This window comes from Scomber scombrus, chromosome 6, assembly GCF_963691925.1.
Source record: "Scomber scombrus chromosome 6, fScoSco1.1, whole genome shotgun sequence".
NCBI lineage: Eukaryota > Metazoa > Chordata > Actinopteri > Scombriformes > Scombridae > Scomber > Scomber scombrus.
Window position 1 is genome coordinate 1,078,015 of NC_084975.1, and position 19,468 is coordinate 1,097,482.

At 40.2% G+C, this 19,468-nt stretch overlaps 1 protein-coding gene across 1 annotated transcript in view; it reads left to right on the forward strand.

The window, feature by feature from the left end:
* pot1 (protection of telomeres 1 homolog) overlaps nucleotides 1-19,468 on the forward strand; it is a gene marked incomplete at its 5' end in the record, with an annotated part of 41,563 nt that overhangs the window by 17,842 nt on the left and 4,253 nt on the right. The window contains 7 exon segments of the mRNA XM_062420448.1: nucleotides 7,837-8,021; nucleotides 10,444-10,529; nucleotides 11,589-11,615; nucleotides 13,054-13,210; nucleotides 14,015-14,208; nucleotides 14,290-14,425; nucleotides 19,360-19,442. Of these exon segments, the coding sequence (XP_062276432.1) occupies nucleotides 7,837-8,021; nucleotides 10,444-10,529; nucleotides 11,589-11,615; nucleotides 13,054-13,210; nucleotides 14,015-14,208; nucleotides 14,290-14,425; nucleotides 19,360-19,442 (868 nt within the window).

Genomic DNA, 19,468 nt, shown 5'->3' on the forward strand with positions numbered 1-19,468 from the left:
TTTTTCTAATTAATGCAAACACAACATCAATTATTTAAGTGATAAAACATTAATTATACTGTTTGATGAATGTTTCACTGATCAGGAAAACAATTAAAGTGTTTGCGGTCATTCTCGAGTGTTTGATAGACATCTGAAAACAAACAAACAACGATCTGTCCGGTTTAGTAGCTGTTGATCGTATCACATGATCTTCATCATTAGATGCAGTTCTCCCTGATGTCAATGAAAAAAATGTTCATTATTTTCCCAAAGCACTTTAAGGAAGTCTTATCTACATTTGCTTTAAAGCTGAGTCAAACTTTTCAAGGTTTCTGAGGTTAAGAATGAAGTTTGAAGCTCAACTTTTAAGCCAAAAAGCAAAGTAAAGCAGCTGAATCAGGTTATTATTATTCCGAGGACAGCAATTTAAAGACGGGTGAAGACTGGAGCTCATTGATTGATTTATAGCCTTTAAAAACGTTTCAACACCACTGTGTCTTCATCAGAGTCAAAGAGTCAGAGTCCTCTGAAAGACAAAAAAACAATAAAGTACAGATCCAGAATATTCAAAAGATAGCTGATGTTTTTATATAAGCACATAAAAAGCTTCTTTTTTTGACAGCATCCCTTCAGTTTGTTTTTTAAAGAACTGTGAACAACAGTGAGCGGCTCCCAGGTGGACAAGTGCCGTTTTTCTCGTAATGTTTTATAGTGGAAGTGGAAGAGCAAGTCAGCTAATATCTGAAGAAATGATTATACTTTTACTTATTAATAGACTTAATCATTTAATGAGTGAAGTGATTGTTTAAAACCATCATCTAGTAACTACAGACTGACGCAGGGCTGAGTATCGGTATATTATACCTTTAAGGTATTGACCGAAATAAATCAATACCAAGTAGCATCGAAATGTCTCCCATCAAACGATACCTGCAATCGATCCTTTTTGCACCCAGAACTGAAAATGTGACTATTTGTATGGACTTGCTCACAGCCAATCAACACAAGCATCATGCTGAATTTTAGCATTTTGTGTTTAATAAATATTAATAATTTGAAGACTTTAAAAATGTGTTTGTTTAAGAATCAAATCATTTAGATGTGGAGGAGTTGGTGGCATTGATTGTTTCTATTCACATGATGGGTATTGAATGAAGTACTCATTTCAAAATTAATTGAACTTGTAACTTTGATTACGATGAACGATTATCTCCACCCTTGATGAACAATTATGTATTTTCACAGTTTCTTTTGTTTTGTATGTTACACTGCTGCCCTCACACAAGTATCTTTAGGGAGATAAAATTATGCTGTTTTAAGGTGTGACGCTGTGGTTAATGTCTAGTTTACTTGATTAGAACTATGTAAACATCAGGGTTTGGGTTCAAATTCCTTAAAGATATGCAACCTTTGCTGTCATGGCAACAGTGAACACCACGATTAATTGACATGAGCAAGATTAAGTCGATTCGAGTTTCTAAAAGTCGGTTTCCATTATTTTTCGATTAATTGCCCAGCCCTAGCCAGTTGGTATCATTATTACTTTCAGGGTATTTGGATTGGTAAATGACACCCAGCCCTAAACTGACGACAGACTATAAACACTGTTTCTAAATGACATCAAACGTATCTTTGACATTTCTGTATTGATATTTATAGTTTATCGGCTGTCAGATAGGTTAACACTGATATCTGCTGATGATAAAAAGTCATAATTTTTTTGTCCTTGATTGTTTTATTTAGTACTCAGAATGCAGTTTCACGTATATAATCTAAAAAATAGGTGAACTTCAGTCGGTCACATCCGCTGTTCCCCCCAGAGTTGATTTACCAGCACAAAGAGTCCAGCTGGTGAGTCGCTCTGTATCTGACCGGCTTTTAAAGCCTGTTCCCTGCAGCTCCATGAGGAAGCCAGTGTGAAATGAACAGTGTCTCCCTCACAGTGAGGGCACAAGTTCTCTGGCTGCTTTATTGAGCCACAGCTCAACGAGAAACCGTGAAAGACCTAAAGCAATCTTTTGAATTTTAAGGAATCCTTTTTACTGAGCAGCCAAGCAGCACAAATACCATGAGACAGCGGCGGCGTGTTGGCTTTGGGCCGATGGGCGGTCAGTAGAGTGTTTAGTTTTCATACACATCAAGTACTTACAGAAGTTGCCACAGGCTGCTCCCCTCAGCCTCTCTAAAAAGAAAATGGTTTGTTTGCGGGGGAAGCTACAGGGAGCCATTTTCTGTCAGATGGGCCGATTGCTCTCAGCGCTGTGGACCGATGTGTTTCTACGGTCCCTGAACGCCCCTCTGCACACGCTGACGGTGATAATGTGCCCATTATACTAAGTGTAGTCTCAGCTGAATGATCTTATTGGTCAAAGAGCTAAAAAAAAAACACCCGTCACAAAGCTCAAACCAAGCTGCTGATTCTCCTGCTGCTGGTTGCCATGCCAACAGTTGTAGTAATGATGGAGCTATGAGGTGATTTTTCTCTTTCCTCTTTGGCTTTTTATTCCTAACGTCACATGGAAGGTGGAGAAAACGGAGACAAGGTGTTCATGAAATATATCATTAATGTTGGATATGTAAGGCTACCTGCTGCCTTCTGTACAATCACCTGCACTTATAGATTACAATGTGACACCTGAGTTTATTCATAGCACATTAATACTTATAATAGTGGCATGACTTTCTCTCAAATCCAGTGGAGTGATCTAACCCTTTTTCATTCAATAAATAAAGTTTATTGCTACAGCTGTAGGAGAACATTGCTGAATAAAATACAGACTAAACCTGGTTTAAATCAGTAAATATATGATTAAATGATAAGAAAACATAATAATCAGCATTTTGATCAATGCCAGTTTTTGGTTCTTGACAGTTTTGAATAAGACACAGTCCTTAGCATAAGTACAGGTATAGAGGCATAATCACTGTACAAAAACTCAGTTAATATAGAAATATAATTCAGATTTTGACTGTTTATAATGTGTTGTTTTGTCGCTGGAACGAAACTGAAAGGGTTTGTAGGGTTTTTTTCACAGATGTAACTAACTAACTATGTTGAAACTTCTCCACACTTGCCAACCAGTCTCCAATTGGTCGATTGTTTCTCCACCTGATGGAAATATTCGTCAATGAGCGCAAGACCAGACTTTTTGAATCACTGAAAAGAAAGGGGAGGCTGTGGCTGGTTGCTTGAGGATATTTAACAGTTTCGGCTCCTCTGAGAAGGTTTTTCCACTGGATGTTTGAACCATTCGGCCACAAGAGCATCAGTGAGGTCCAATGCTGATGTTGGGTGATGCAAGACGGGGTTGATCACAGCGATCTGAGCAGGCCAGTCAGGTTCTTCCACACCAAAAAGTGGGAAAACCATTTCTCTACTGGGTCGGCTGTGGCTCAGGAGGTAGAGCAGGTTGTCCTCTAATCAGTAGGTCAGTGGTTCGATCCCAGACTCCTCTACATGTAGAAGTTACTGTACCACAAACTGCTCCTGATGGTTGTTTCGGCTTGTCGCATGGTTGGTTGCTGTCATTGATGTGTTAGTGTGTGCATGAATGGGTGAATGATCAGCAGCAACATTGTAAAGTGCTTTGGATAAAAGCAGCCGTTTATTTCATGGACGTGACTTTGTGCATGTTGGAAATACGTGGACACCTAGGAATCGTCTCTACAGAAACACTTACCAGTCTGTTTCATCTCTTTTGTCGTGTCCACTTACCAAAGGAACAAAGAGACTTTGTGTTTAAATCCTCCTCCAAGCTACACTTATGTAAATCATCAGTGCACTCATCATGCACTTCAGTAACCGGGTTACACTTTGCTTTCTCTGCAAACCTATTTTCTTAACGGTCATGTAAACGAGAAACCTGGTTACCATAATCAGGTTATGTAATTTGCGTTTGTTACACATGTGCATAACAGCAGACTGCAGACAGGAGAAAGCACAGCGGAGAGATCATCACATGCAGCACTGCATCCTCTTATTTAGAATAATTGCATCCAAAAACTGAAACAAAGAAAGGAGCCTATAGAAGTCTAAATATATCAGAGTTCACCAAACCTAAGATTGTCCTTCCTTCCGTCTGTCCTTCCTCCCTATTTCTCTCCTTCCTTCCTTCCTTCCTTCCTTCCTTCCTTCCTTCCTTCCTTCCTTCCTTCCTTCCTTCCTTCCTTCCCTCCTTCCCTCCCTTCCTTCCTTCCGTCTGTCCTTCCTCCCTCCTTCTCTCTTTCCTTCCTTCCTTCCTTCATCCCTCTTTTCCTTATTTCATTCCTTCCTTCTTTCCTTCCTTCCCTCCTTTTCTTCCATCCTTCCTTCCCTCCTTCCTTCCTCCCTTCCTCCCTTCCTTGCCTCGAGGACAACAGGAAAGGAGGGTTAAAGTATAAGTGTAAGTCTTAGTATTAATGTACTTAGTCTTAAACTTTTCAGTATAAGCCAAGTATACTTCACTATACTTTATAGTATATAAAAAGTAAACTTCAAGTATACTGCCTCAGTTTCAGTATAAAATAAGTATACTCGTAGTACACTTGAATACACCATATTTTTGCTAAGGGCTGTGATACAAGAAGCTCCTTCAGTAAGCTGCTGTACTTTGGGAGGAACTGTGACCTCGCTCCTCTAATGAGATGAGTCATGTCGTGGTCCAAACTTAGTGTTGTTCTCTCAGCTGAATGCTTGTTTCTTATAGTCACAACTGTCCTCTCTGGTCCGCTACAAAGGATTTAATATGTGAATACCAGGAGGGGAGTTCCGGTCCTCTGAAATGAGGCCAACGCGGAAGTAACTTAAAACTGCATTCTATCAAAAGGCCACCAGGGGGCGACCGTTTTGGTGTCAAAAGGACTTCCGTCTCTATACAAGTCAATGGAGAATTCACCAACTTCTCACTTGATTTCTAACCTCAGTAAACGTTTTCAAAATGTGTTTATGGTCTCAATCGCTAGTTTAAAGCCTTCTTCAATGCAGTATGATGTTCATTTGGGACATTTTGGCCTCCCTGATTTTATATGTGACGATAAAGCAGGGTATGCATTAGGGCGTGGCTACGTGGTGATTGACAGGTTGATTGGTTCACAGGTTCAGGAGGGCGCCTCATGCTCCTCCTGATGCCCATATAAGTAGAATCCCTGTTTTTATTTTTCCCAGCATGCACCTGAAATTTTCAAGATGCCGCTGCTCAGATCCGATACTATTGGCCTCCGAGCAGCAGTCCACAAACCAATGGATGACGTCATGGATGTTACGTCCATTTTATATACAGTCTATGGTGAATACAGAAAGTTTCGACTTGGCCGATGCCACATGGCACCGCCTGCAATTCGTCGTGCCGTCTGTCCTCCAGCATTACTCACTCACTCAGCTCTCTCTCTCTCTACACCTGTTTCTAAACACAAGCTGTGGTAAATTCTGCTAAACTCTGATGTAGCTCAGAGAAAACACAGCCAGACCCCAGAGTACTTACGGCTGTTTTCTTTCTGTCTCATTTGTCTAAACGTGGAAGTCTCCGGAGACAAACAGAAACCCGGGAAGAGTCGACGATTCTCCAAACAAAAATATTGTCTGTTTGGTGTCATTGTTTGCTTCCCGCCTCAGTGGGATTTAACTTCTCTCAATGATGATTCTTATTCAAATAATGTGTTTTCCTATGTGATGAAAGTGCTACTGAATATGAAGAGAATTAAAACGAAGAGAAACAGAGGAAGATGCTTCTCTTGGCCGCCACAGAATTAACTTGAGCTTCACGGAAACCATTTTTTATTTAAGAGAAACTAAATGCATGAATGACCACTACAAGGTTTAAGATCTATATCCATGTCCAGATGTTCATGTCTCACTTGGCACCCACTTGGATTTTTCCATAGTCTCGCTATAGTTCTTATATCTAAATGAGAAAATAGGCTGTTCTTAAATTCCTTTGAAATCCACCCACATATCCAATGAATGTGACATGTTTGCTTCTGTGATATTAATATATAATATTGTGATATTTGATTTTGTCCACGTCGCCCAGCTCTATTCCTGGTCACAGATCACTGAGCTAATCAGTGTTTATTAAACACAGTTTGTAAAAAATTAAATAAAATAAAAAGTTGGCCAGAGGCTCCACGATACGATATTATATTATCACGATACAATATTAATGCGAAAGAATGCCAAAGAAAAGAGGTTTAGGGTTTTAAGAAGCGTTTTAAAATGAGACAAAGAGGAGGAATGTCTAATGTGCAGCGGCAAACGCTCGATCCCCTGCTATTGCAGTTCATTACCGTTTTTTCACCTGCAAATGATGTCCGCAAAGGAATTAAACCTTCAGTTTTCATTTGTTATTCCTATAATAAAAGATTGATACTTTGCGTCTGTGTATCGATGCAAAATATCACGATACTATGCTCGCGATGCTGGTCGATTTTTTCCCAGACCCCTAGTAGGTTGATGGATGGATGGATGGATGGATAGATAGATAGATAGATAGATAGATGAATAGATAGATAGGTACTTAATTGATTGTTAACAGGACTTTGGTTGGTTTACAGCAGCTATATCCACACTTAAGACAGCCACACGTAACACCACATAGAAACACACACTCTTTATTTCTACATATTGAACCTTTAAATATTCTCAGATCATGAAACAGTGGAAGTAAAAACAGAAAATCATTTCTTTCTGTCTGTATTTAAACTCTCAACGAGTTCTTCAGTTCCAAACTAGCATCCTGTTCTGTCTGTGGAGGTATTTTCTAGATGAAAGGATCAGTGCAGGTACTAAAAAAAGGCTTCTGTGGCAGCAAGTGGTGGCAGCTCTCCAGTTCTCCCAGTTCATCGGTGAGCTCTCTTCATGTAGATCTTTAAAGAGGAGGAGAGGCCTCAGGAGATCAGCTGCTAATCCTCCCTGACACTGGCTCAAACTTCACTGAGAAAAATGATTTAAAAGAAGCCCGTGGATTATAAAGGCTTCACTTTGAGTCGCTCTCCTGCTCTAATGCAGTTAACGGTGTCTCTCTGGGTGTAATATTGACTGAACCCTGTCACATAATAAAAACAGTGTAACGTCTTCATTTATTGAATCCCCCCAACAATCAATCATCGTAGCGTCTGCTGATGAGAGCGAGGACAGATCTCTGTTGGCTGCAGGCTCGTCGTGACAGAGAGCCGAGAAGAGAAAAAAACAAAGAGCTTTGAGCAGCGTGTGAATGACTTCAGTCGTCACTGGCTGTTAGTTTGGTGCAACGTCGCCATCTGCTGGCAGAAGCATGAACACTGAGTCTGCACAGCAACATGAACACTGAGTCTACACAGCAACATGAACACTGAGTCTGCAGAGCAACATGAACACTGAGTCTACAGAGCAACATGAACACTGAGTCTACAGAGCAACATGAACACTGAGTCTGCAGAGCAACATGAACACTGAGTCTACAGAGCAACATGAACACTGAGTCTGCAGAGCAACATGAACACTGAGTCTACAGAGCAACATGAACACTGAGTCTACAGAGCAACATGAACACTGAGTCTGCAGAGCAACATGAACACTGAGTCTACAGAGCAACATGAACACTGAGTCTGCAGAGCAACATGAACACTGAGTCTGCACAGCAACATGAACACAGTAGCAGTGTTTCAGTGTTGAGCTGCTGGTGGAAGTAAAGCAACAAAAATAAAAACAGAAGATTTGAAATTTACTCTCATTTACATTTACTCTCCTCCTTCTTCTTGTTCTTTCTTTCTCTTCTTCCTCATTTCTTTCTATCGTTCTTTCTTGATTTAAAATAAACATTTTACTTCAGATTTTTTTTATGATTTATATTTTTAACACCTTTTTCTCTCTGTGTTACATTGTGCTGTTTGTCTCATCAGCCCGGTGACTTCTTGAGGATCTACAACCTGCGAGCGATCCTGGGATCCAGCACATTGCCCGGCCTCACCAACAGCCAATCAGAGGAGGTGAATCACCTGGCGTTGCACCTGCACGGAGGGATAGAGTTCGGCAGAGGGATCCGCATCCTGCCAGACGACTGCGCCGATGTGCAGGAGATGAAGAGGTGACGGCAGGAGGCGAGGGACAAATACATGAGTGTGTGTGTGTGTGTGTGGGAGAGAAATGAGGCTAAAAGTAGAATAATTGTAGAAAACTGGACTGCAATTAATAAAACAAACCAGGAAGTTAGTTAAATATCAGTTTAACATTTAATCACCTATAAACTCAGGAGCCCAAATGAACATTAACCTTTGTGTCGTCCTCCCGGGTCAAATTGACCCCGTCTGTTTTGACTTCTTTCCTTCCCTCCTTCCTTCCTTCCTTCTTTCCTTTCCTTCCTCCCCCCTACCTTCCTCCCTTCCTTCTTTCCTCTGTCCTTCTTTCCTTCCTTCCTCCCTTCCTCTTTTTCTTTCTCCCTCCCTCCTTCCTTCTTTCATCCCTCCCTCCTACCTTCATTCCTTCCTTCTTTCCTCCGTCCTTCCTTCCTTCCTTTTCTTCTCCCTCCCTTCTTTCCTTCCCTTCCTTCCTTCCTTTCTTCTTTCCTTTACTCCTTTCCTCCCTTCCTCCTTTCATTCCTTCTTCCTTCCTTCTTCCTTCCTCCCTCCTTTCCTTCCTTCCCTCCTTTCCTTCTTTCTTTCCTTTCCTTTCCTTTCCTCCCTTCCTCCTTTCCTCCTTTCCTTCCTTCTTCCTTCTTCCTCCCTTCCTTCCTTCCTTGACTCGAGGACAACAGGAGGGTTAAAGCAGTTTTTCTTGCTATAATCATTTCTTTTGTTCATACTGACTATTAAAACATCTCTTCATAATGCACTAAATAATAAAATCTAATCTAAGCAGGGATGATTAGTTTATTGTCCAGGTAAACATGATGTTTATTTAGGTTTATTTTAACATTTTCTGCATTTAACTGACAAAGAACAATAATGTCTGCTGCCTGTCTAACTATAGGAATATAACTACTGCCATTAACCAGCACAGTATAATCAAACTAGTTCAGCTGCAACCAAAAAAAACAACAAAAACTAAATTAATTAAGGTTTAAACTACAAATAGCTCCAACACTTACAGATGTGAAAGATTGTTAATTCATCCTTTAAGGACTTTTCTCGCCGCGTCGGCATAAAAGCAGAAATAGAAAGTGAATTCTCGACTGTAGAAAAACTGCAGCTAATAAAAAATAATCTCACCACAAAATGTAAAAATATTCATGCGAGGAAGTGTGAGTGTTTCTGTCTCATTGTTCCGTCGCTGTCGGGATAAACTAGGCTGTAGTTTTAATTTAGAAAGAGGTCTCTGGTGTGTTTGGAGGAGATGTGAAGCAGCTGCTGCAGGATGATCTGTATACGTCACTGTGCTGTGGACAGAGACACGAGTCCAGCTGTTACACTTCCTGTATCACTCACACTCTGATGGGTTTTATTGTTTTTTATTGGGGGGTTTAATGGGGGGGGTGGGGGGGGGTGAGCTTTTATTATTGGGACAGTGGAGAAATGACAGGAATAAAAAGGAGAGCGTGATGCAACAAAGATCTGCAGCTGGATTCAGATTTAAGATCATTTATAATTGACACTTTTTGCTGCTCCTCTCACAACTTTTCTTTACTTTTTATTAGTTTTTCTTTCAGTAAACAAAACAACATACATGCAGCAACATGGAGAGGATCTAAGTATTAGATAAGACAGCAGAATCAACAGTATACATACATACATAGACACATATTCACATATATACACACACATACGCACTCCTATTTATACACATACGTCTAAACTGAAAACATTAAGATTCTGCATTTGGGAAAAAGGGAAAAAATCCATTTAAATTTGGACTCGTATGACTTTACTATTGATCGACCAATTATACAAAATCAGCTCTTATAGTTGACACATAATTGAGCCCTATGATAGTCGTTTGCTAGTTTGTCTTTTGCCTCTCACAACTTTTAAATGTAAATATTTCTATTAAAATAGTCCAGTAGTAGTGTGTGATAAATGTCACTGGGATGATGTGTGTGTGATCATTATTTAATCCTTTATTAATTATTTATTTATGCAGCTCAAGGTGCTTTTTACACTTGAAGCAATAAAACAAGTAAAAATCACCAGAATAGGTAAAAAAAAAAAATTATTAAGACTTAGATTAAGATTTAAAAAATTAGACTAAATAAAAATCAGGTCTAAAATGCAGATTAACAAAAAGCTTTGTGATAAAAACATTAGTTTCACATCTACCGTCTACAGTGTTACAGCAGCGAAATAAGAAAGTTTCAATAAAAAGCATTAAAAAAAAAATAATAAGAAAGTACACAAACAGTAAAAACAACTGGAAATAAAACATAGTCTCATGATGTATAAGAGGAATATCGGAAAGTAAATAAACCAGAAATATTGATATTGCACATTAAAAATATACAAATAATAAAGCATATACAGCAAGTCTCTTAACCAGAAGTGGTGTTTATGTTGTTTATGTTGTTTATGTTTCTGTAGAGTCATCGACACTTTCCAGCAGGACGAGGACGAGCTGAACGACTCCATGCTGCTGGAGGTGTGGAGCACTCCTCCAGAGGTTCTGGGTACGAATCAGAGCCGTCGTGTTAGAAATAATAATGATCATTTTGTTTGTTTTTAAGCATTTTATTTGCAAACTCTCCACATGTGCAAAAAACTCTAGAGGTGTATTACAAATGTGTGACTAAAACACAAAGAAGAGATCAATCACCACGTAGCCACGCCCTAATGCATACCCTGCTTTATCGTCACATATAAAATCAGGGAGGCCAAAATGTCCCAAATGAACATCATACTGCATTGAAGAAGGCTTTAAACTAGCGATTGAGACCATAAACACATTTTGAAAACGTTTACTGAGGTTAGAAATCAAATGAGAAGTTGGTGAATTCTCCATTGACTTGTATAGAGACGGAAGTCCTTTTGACACCAAAACGGTCGCCCCCTGGTGGCCTTTTGATAGAATGCAGTTTTAAGTTACTTCCACGTTGGCCTCATTTCAGAGGACTGGAACTCCCCACCTGGGGCAAAGCAGCCAACATGCAATGACTCACGGAGACTGACAGCAAGTAGCATGTTGGCGGCATTGTCGGTACTTTCTCCGTTAATCCTCATTCACTTATTGCCTCCGTCAACAAGTTTGCTTCGGTGCCATGTTGTTGTTGTTTGGTCGAGTGCAGCCTCCGTCCGTACAACACGAATCACACAAGTCGTTGCTCACTGCGCCCCCTACTGGCCAGGGGCTTGAATCGATTCAGAGGATTTAATGAATAGATATTAAATTGGGAAAAAATTATATTGCAATGCACTGATGAATCAATATTTTTACCCACTAATAAGTAGAGCTAGTATCTGGTTTCACTTGATAAGAAACATTTTGCACTCAAAACAGTCAAAAAGTTGAGTGTGGAACTATGGACACTTCTCACCCTCAACGGTCGCCATTTTGGCTCCGTAGCAGGAAGGGGAGGGACCACTTTTCATTCCATTATAAAAGAGTCGTCTGTAAAACTGCTGGCAGGACGCTTCCAACAGCTGACAAGCTCAGCTAAGACTCTTGCTCATTGATTGGTCTGTTCTCGTCTCTCGTTCAGTTCTTGATGGTTCTTCTGTCTGTGTTTCAGACGCTGATCCAGAGGAGTGGAGCACAGGTGAGAAACAATCCAGCTGTGAGGTTAAAAACACTCAATCTGTCAACTCAAATCCATTTTATTGAGTGTGTGATTATATTTTTATTTGGAAAAGATCCGTCTGTGTTTACACCTTCATAGCATCAAATAGCTATAAAATCCTTCATGCTTCTGCTGTACTCTGCCAGCCATTAGGTGTTCCACTTTCATACATATGATCATCTCTTATTCCAAGAAACTGTAACTATATAATAATATAATATAACAGAACTGAAGGGAGCTGACATTTCTACATTATTCTCAACAATAGAAGGAAAGGAGTTTGAAACGTTAATGGAGTTATACAAAGTCTGCTCTCATTGTTATAAATTAAATCCATTTGTTCCAAATTTGGTAGAATTTCTCTTTGTGAGTCTTTAAAGAGTAGGTCGATTTTTCCATCTTAAATATTTCTCAAATGATGCAATACCAACCTTCCACTGTAGGTGGTGTTGTGTAACGATTTTGGATGTTTGAATTTATACACTCTCATTATCAGAGGCACCACCTCCTTGTTTAAGAGGAAATATCTCTTTACTTATTAAATGGTTTATTAGTAAAGTTTCATAAATCACTTCAAAGAATAGACAAACACAACTGACTGGATTTTATGGATGTTTTAACTACACAGTACTGATAAATGATGTATAAATAAATGTTAAGATAAACTTTCAATAACAAATGAATTCAACAGATTGTTACTGGATATAGCGGCACGAATGAAAGATGGTGGTGAATGATGAATTTAAATGAAGGATATGTAATTATGTGGAAACTAAGAAAACGTGTAAGTTTTACTGAGTTTTACTTTTAAAGAAAATTTGAATTACTCGATCTGACATCAACTCTTGATTAAAGCAATATTTAGGGCCTCAGCTGTCCGTCCTTCAGGACTCATCGCAGACCAGATGATGTTCTGAGCCGCACTGATGCTGTGTCAGCTACAGTTGTATTGAGCCATTTTCTAGTGATTGATTTTTTAACTTGCAGCCAAAAGGTCCTGCAGCAGCTTTGCAGTATTAGGGCCATACTAAGAGGGAAAAATAATAATAAAAATAATAATGAATAAATATTATTATTATAATAATTTTTCTCTTAATATTACGACTTTATTCTCGCAATGTTACGACTTTATTCTCGTAATATTACGATTTTATTCTCGTAATGTTACGACTTTATTCTCGTAATATTACAACTTTATTCACGTAATATTACGACTTTATTCTCGTAATGTCACGACTTTATTCTCGTAATATTACGACTTTATTCTCGTAATGTCACGACTTTATTCTCGTAATATTACGACTTTATTCTCGTAATTTCTCCCAAAAAAAAAAAATCTCTTAGTCTGGCCCTAATACTCCGTCGTAGCCTCCAACACATGAACTCAAATAAACTTTATTTATTTTTGTCTCTGCAGACAGAAGATGTGGAGACGACGTGCAGACGGAGACGCTGTCTGAAGTGAAGCAGTCTGATCCGGGTCGAGTTCATCACGTCAGAGTCCAGCTGAGATCATACGAGCCTCGCAGACTCCACCAGGCTCTGAATCTCTACTGCAGCAAGTGTTCAACCATGTAGGCTCACACACACACACACACGCACACACACACACACACACACACACACACGTATACACAATAATATGAGGTGTTTAATATTTATTGTTTATGATGACTCTGATGAAGCCTGCAAGCCGAAACATGTTGGTTTTTTATAAATAAAAACAGGGATTCTACTTATATGGTCATCAGGAGGAGCATGAGGCGCCCTCCTGAAGCTGTGAACCAATCAACCTGTCAATCACGACGTAGCCACGCCCTAATGCATACCCTGCTTTATCGTCACATATAAAATCAGGGAGGCCAAAATGTCCCAAATGAACATCATACTGCATTGAAGAAGGCTTTAAACTAGCGATTGAGACCATAAACACATTTTGAAAACGTTTACTGAGGTTAGAAATCAAGTGAGAAGTTGGTGAATTCTCCATTGACTTGTATAGAGACGGAAGTCCTTTTGACACCAAAAAGGTCGCCCCCTGGTGGCCTTTTGATAGAATGCAGTTCTAAGTTACTTCCGCGTTGGCATCATTTCAGAGGACTGGAGCTCCTCGCCTGGTTTGATCGAATACATGTAATTAAAATGGAGACTCATTAAAGTTGTTCCTCAGTTCCTTTCAGAGTCACCAGACATGAAGATGAGCTTTAAAAAATCATTCTACAACTAGATTTTAACACAAATGTATTATTAAAGCTGCATTTATTTGAACTGCTTTGACTCAGTTTCAGACCTCACATGCAGCTCTAAACATGGACTTTAGATCTTAATACAAACTCATGTGATTAAATCAGATGTGTAACTTCCCTGTGTGATCTCAGGCAGGAAGTCCCGGATGACGAGCTGCTTGCAGGTCTCTTCTCTGAGGCGTGCAGAGACTCTGAACCCAGCACGCCTCCACCGTGGATGCTCTCGGGCCAGGTCGACCTCGCTTCCCCGCCCAGAGCTCTGAGCGTCCACCTGTCCTCACATCTCCTGTACGAGAGCAAAGCCACAGAGCTCATCTTCATCAAAGGTAACAGAAAGGATCCAACATGTTCCACAAATATCTGTAATCAACTGAAAGGATGAACGATGTATTTCTGATGTTTTGCAGGTTCGACTTTGGAGGAAACGTGTCGACTGGCGGCCGGTTACCAGAACATCGTCCCTGTGATGTCATCGGGAGGTCACCTGACTCTGCTCGACCTGACGGCACCTTTCCTGTTCAGAGGCAGGAAACGATACTACGGGTAAGAGATTAACCTCAAACTGCTTTATTAAAAGATGTTTAACTCAGTGGTGGAAAATAACTCCAGTACTGTATTTAAGTACAGTTTGAGGTACTTGTACTTTACTGTAGTACAGTTTGAGGTACTTTTTCAAGATTCAAGAACTTTATTTGCCATTTGTGCATACACACATAGGAACTCTTGTGTGGTCGTTCAAAGAGTCAAGTTAAAAGACACAAGAAAGACACATAAATCTATAAAAAAGTGCATACAACCTTTTATAAAAGGGAGAGGTGAAAACAGTGTATATTGCCCAGGAGACAATATTATACAATACAATGAGGTAATCAGGTCATCAGGTTATATTGCACTATGCCCGTTATTTTGTTTTGGCCAAGAGTCTCACTGTGGCACGGAAGAAGCTATTGAAAAAGCATGTTCTGTGTGTACTTGTACTTTACTGCACTACAGTTTGAGGTACTTGTACTTTACTGTAGTACAGTTTGAGGTACTTGTACTTTACTGCAGTACAGTTTGAGGTACTTGTACTTTACTGTAGTACAGTTAGAGGTACTTGTACTTTACTGCAGTACAGTTTGAGGTACTTGTACTTTACTGTAGTACAGTTTGAGGTACTTGTTCTTCACTGTAGTACAGTTTGAGGTACTTGTACTTTACTGCAGTACAGTTTGAGGTACTTGTACTTTACTGTAGTACAGTTAGAGGTACTTGTACTTTACTGCAGTACAGTTTGAGGTACTTGTACTTTACTGTAGTACAGTTAGAGGTACTTGTACTTTACTGTAGTACAGTATGAGGTACTTGTACTTTACTGTAGTATTTCCATGTGATGCTACTTTCTACATCTCAGAGGGAAATATTGTACTTTCTACTCCACTACATTTATTTAACAGCTTTAGTTACTTGTCAGATGCAGATTTGACACAATGGATAATATAACAAGCTTTATAAATACAACACATTGTTAAAGATGAAACCATAAAGCAGTGTGTAGTCGGCTCACATTTCAGATGTCTATGAGTTGTTAACAGCTCCACCAAATAGTGATTTTTCCCTCTAAACTTCTGTTATACTGCATACTACATCACTCATAATACTGCAGGACTTTTAATTGTAATGGAGTATTTGTACATGAATCCACAGTGCAGCTCCTCGTCCTGACAACCGTCCCTGTTCTGTAAACATAACAGGCTCCACTCTGGGATCAGATTTCCTTGTTCTCTCTCTTTAAATCTACAGTTTGTAGATGGGTGTAACCAACATGTGACTCAGCACAGAGCTGTCAGGCTGCTTTCAGCAGCATTTCTCAGGAAGTGAAACTCAGACAGTCCTTGCCTCTGAGAGCTGAAATGGCGCAGAAAGATCAGCTGGACCGAGAAACACTCAGCTGTTCGATCTGTCTGGATCTACTGAAGGATCCGGTGACTACTTTCTGTGGACACAGCTACTGTATGAGCTGTATTAAAGGATTCTGGGATGGAGAGGATCAGAGGAAGATCTACAGCTGCCCTCAGTGCAGAGAGGCCTTCACACCGAGGCCTGTCCTGAAGAAAAACACCATGTTAGCAGCTTTAGTGGAGCAGCTGAAGAAGACTGGACTCCAAGCTGCTCCTGCTGATCACTGCTATGCTGGACCTGAAGATGTGGCCTGTGATGTCTGCACTGGGAGGAAGCTGAAAGCCTTCAAGTCCTGTCTGCAGTGTCTGGTCTCTTACTGTGAGAATCACCTCCAGCCTCATTACACTGTTGGTCAATTTAAGAAACACAAGCTGGTGGAGCCCTCGGAGAAGCTCCAGGAGAACATCTGCTCTCGTCATGATGAGGTGATGAAGATATTCTGCCGTACAGATAAGAAGAGTATCTGTTATCTGTGCACTATGGAGGATCATAAAGGCCACGACACAGTCCCAGCTGCAGCAGAAAGGACTGAGAGGCAGAGAGAGCTCGAGGTGAGTCGACTAAAAATCAAGCAGAGAATCCAGGACAGAGAGAAAGATGTGAAGCTGCTTCAACAGGAGGTGAAGGCCGTCAGTCGCTCTGCTGATAAAGCAGCGGAGGACAGTGAGAAGACCTTCACTCAGCTGATCCGTGTCCTCCAGAAAAGAAGCTCTGATGTGAAGCAGCAGATCAGATCCCAGCAGGAAACTGATGTGAGTCGAGTCAAAGAGCTTCAGGAGAAGCTGCAGCAGGAGATCACTGAGCTGAAGAGGAAAGACGCTGAACTGAAGCAGCTCTCACACACAGAGGATCACAACCAGTTTCTACACAACTACCCCTCAGTGTCACAACTCAGTGAACCTACAGACTCATCCAGCATCAATATCCGTCCTCTGAGATACTTTGAGGATGTGACAGCAGCTGTGTCAAAGCTCAGAGATCTACTACAGGACATCCTGAGGGACAAATGGACAAACATCTCACTGACAGAGACTGAAGTGGATGTTTTACTGTCAGAACCAGAACCCAAGACCAGAGCTGAGTTCTTAAAATATTCACATGAAATCACTCTGGATCCAAACACAGCAAACACACGGCTGTTATTATCTGAGGGGAACAGAAAAGCAGAATGGGAAGGAATACAACAGTCTTATTCTAGTCACACAGACAGATTCACTGATTATAATGTTCAGGTCCTGAGTAAAGAGAGACTGACTGGACGTTGTTACTGGGAGGTGGAGTGGAGAGAAGGAGCTGAGGTAGCAGTCGCATACAAGAATATCAGCAGAGCAGGAGATGAATCTCTATTTGGACGTAATGACAAATCTTGGTCTTTATATTGTTCCACTAACAGGTATGCATTTAACTTCAACAACATTGAAACTCCCGTCTCAGGTCCTGTTTCCTCCAGAGTCGGAGTGTACCTGGATCACAGAGCAGGTATTCTGTCCTTCTACAGCGTCTCTGAAACCATGACTCTCCTCCACAGAGTCCAGACCACATTCACTCAGCCTCTCTATGCTGGACTTAGGCTTTATGATGGACTTTTTGATGGAGCCACAGCTGAGTTGTGTAAAGTGAAATAAACAGAAGTAGGGATGCTCGACATTGACTTTTCTGCCGATATCTGATATTCCGATATTCCCCAACTCTTAATTTCCGATACCGATATCACCCGATACCGTTATTTGCAGGCTTTTTACACCAAAACTATTAGGTAACAACATAACATATCTCCTACTGTTGAATTAATACATTATGCCTACTTTTATTGTAATGCTCCACTGGATGCAAAAATAAATGCAACATGGCTTTCCACATGTAAACACTGTCTGTGCAAAATAAGACAACAACTTCAACTTAAGTTATGGAAAAAAGTGCCAATATGGCACTGCCATATTTATTATGCTGCTTTGCAGTCATTTACTATTTGTAGGGAACACTTGGAAATAGTTCCACACCACAGACATAAGCCCCGTTTCTGGAGGCGGGACCTTTTATAGGAACGTCCTCTCACTCGGTCCTCTCAGCTGTTGTGTCTCCAGCAGAGTAGGACCCAGATAGAACCCAGATAGGACCCAGTTAGGACCCAGATAGGACCCAGATAGGACCCAGGTAGGACCCAGGTAGGAACCAGATAGGACCCAGATAGGACCCAGTTAGGACCCAGATAGGACCCAGATAGGACCCGGATAGGACCCAGATAGGACCCAGATAGGACCCGGATAGGACCCAGATAGGACCCAGATAGCCACGGTTAGAGACCCACAAGTCTAGCGTGTTGTTGTTGTTAAACGTCATCAAGCGCGCGCCGGTAAACGTCCCATGCTGCGTTCATGCAGGCTCGGAAATGCTGAAGCCTACAGAACAATATCGGTTATAAAAACCTGATACCGATACTTCCCGATATTACATTTTTAAGTGTATATCAGCCGATAATATCGGAGGGCCGATAATATCATCCCTACACAGAAGTCATTTCAGACTTCATGTGTCAGATGTTGTAATTCTTCATGTTTTTGTCTCCATGTTTCTGAGCTGTTCAGAGATCAGCTGTCACGCTAATAACGATATTCAACACTTTATTATACTTTATGTATGTGTTGTTTGTATGTTCAGTTTCTTTAAATGTGACTTTTTCCTGTGTGTTTTTATCCATGGAGGCTCTCACTGCTCATCACCATGTTTTTAACCTTCACTGACATTTCTTCAGATGAAAATGTGAACTTCTCTTTGTTCTAAATGTTAGTTTCATGTTTGTATTGATGTATTTGTGTCTGTTGTTTCTTAAACAGAGAAAACAGCAGAACTTCCTTCATCACAGATATTTTGTCCTCATCACTTTGTAAATTCATAAAGAAATGTTCAATCAAACTGTAATGATCATGATAATAATCATTAATGATGTTCTTGTACATAGCTGACATTCTGGGTTAAACTAACTGACTGTGTGGATGAAGTCAATCTGAACATGAAATCATTGATCACACTTTACTGATTGGATGTGTGAACAATCTAAAGCTTCAATAATCAATAAACAGGATTTTTATCAACAGTGATCAAAGTGTTTTCTTCTCATTCAAAGCTTGTGGAGAAAATGTGAAACTACAATGAGAGTTTATTAGAGACAGTTTTCCTCCTGAAACACCACAAAGTTCACTTAATAATACTGCAGTACTTTTACTGTAATACTGCATACTACATCGCTCATAATACTGCAGTACTTTTACTGTAATACTGCATACTACATCACTCATAATACTACAGTACTTTTACTGTAATACTGCATACTACATCACTCATAATACTGCATTACTTTTACGATAATAAAATGACTCATTCAGACTGAAGCTTCATATTAGCTTCAGATCAACTTTTAAATCCATGTTTATGAAGGGATCTTCTAATGGTCAGTATGAACAGGAGGAATCATTACAGACAGAAAAACTGCTTTAAATGCTCATTTGCTCTGATGACTCTCTGTGTGTGTGTTGCAGGTGTAAGCGTTGCTCTGAGGCTGCATTGAGGGATGTTTGTGCAGAAAAAGACGAACAGATCGATGAGAAGATGGTTGCAGACGGTGAGTTTGGTTTTGAACTGATCTAC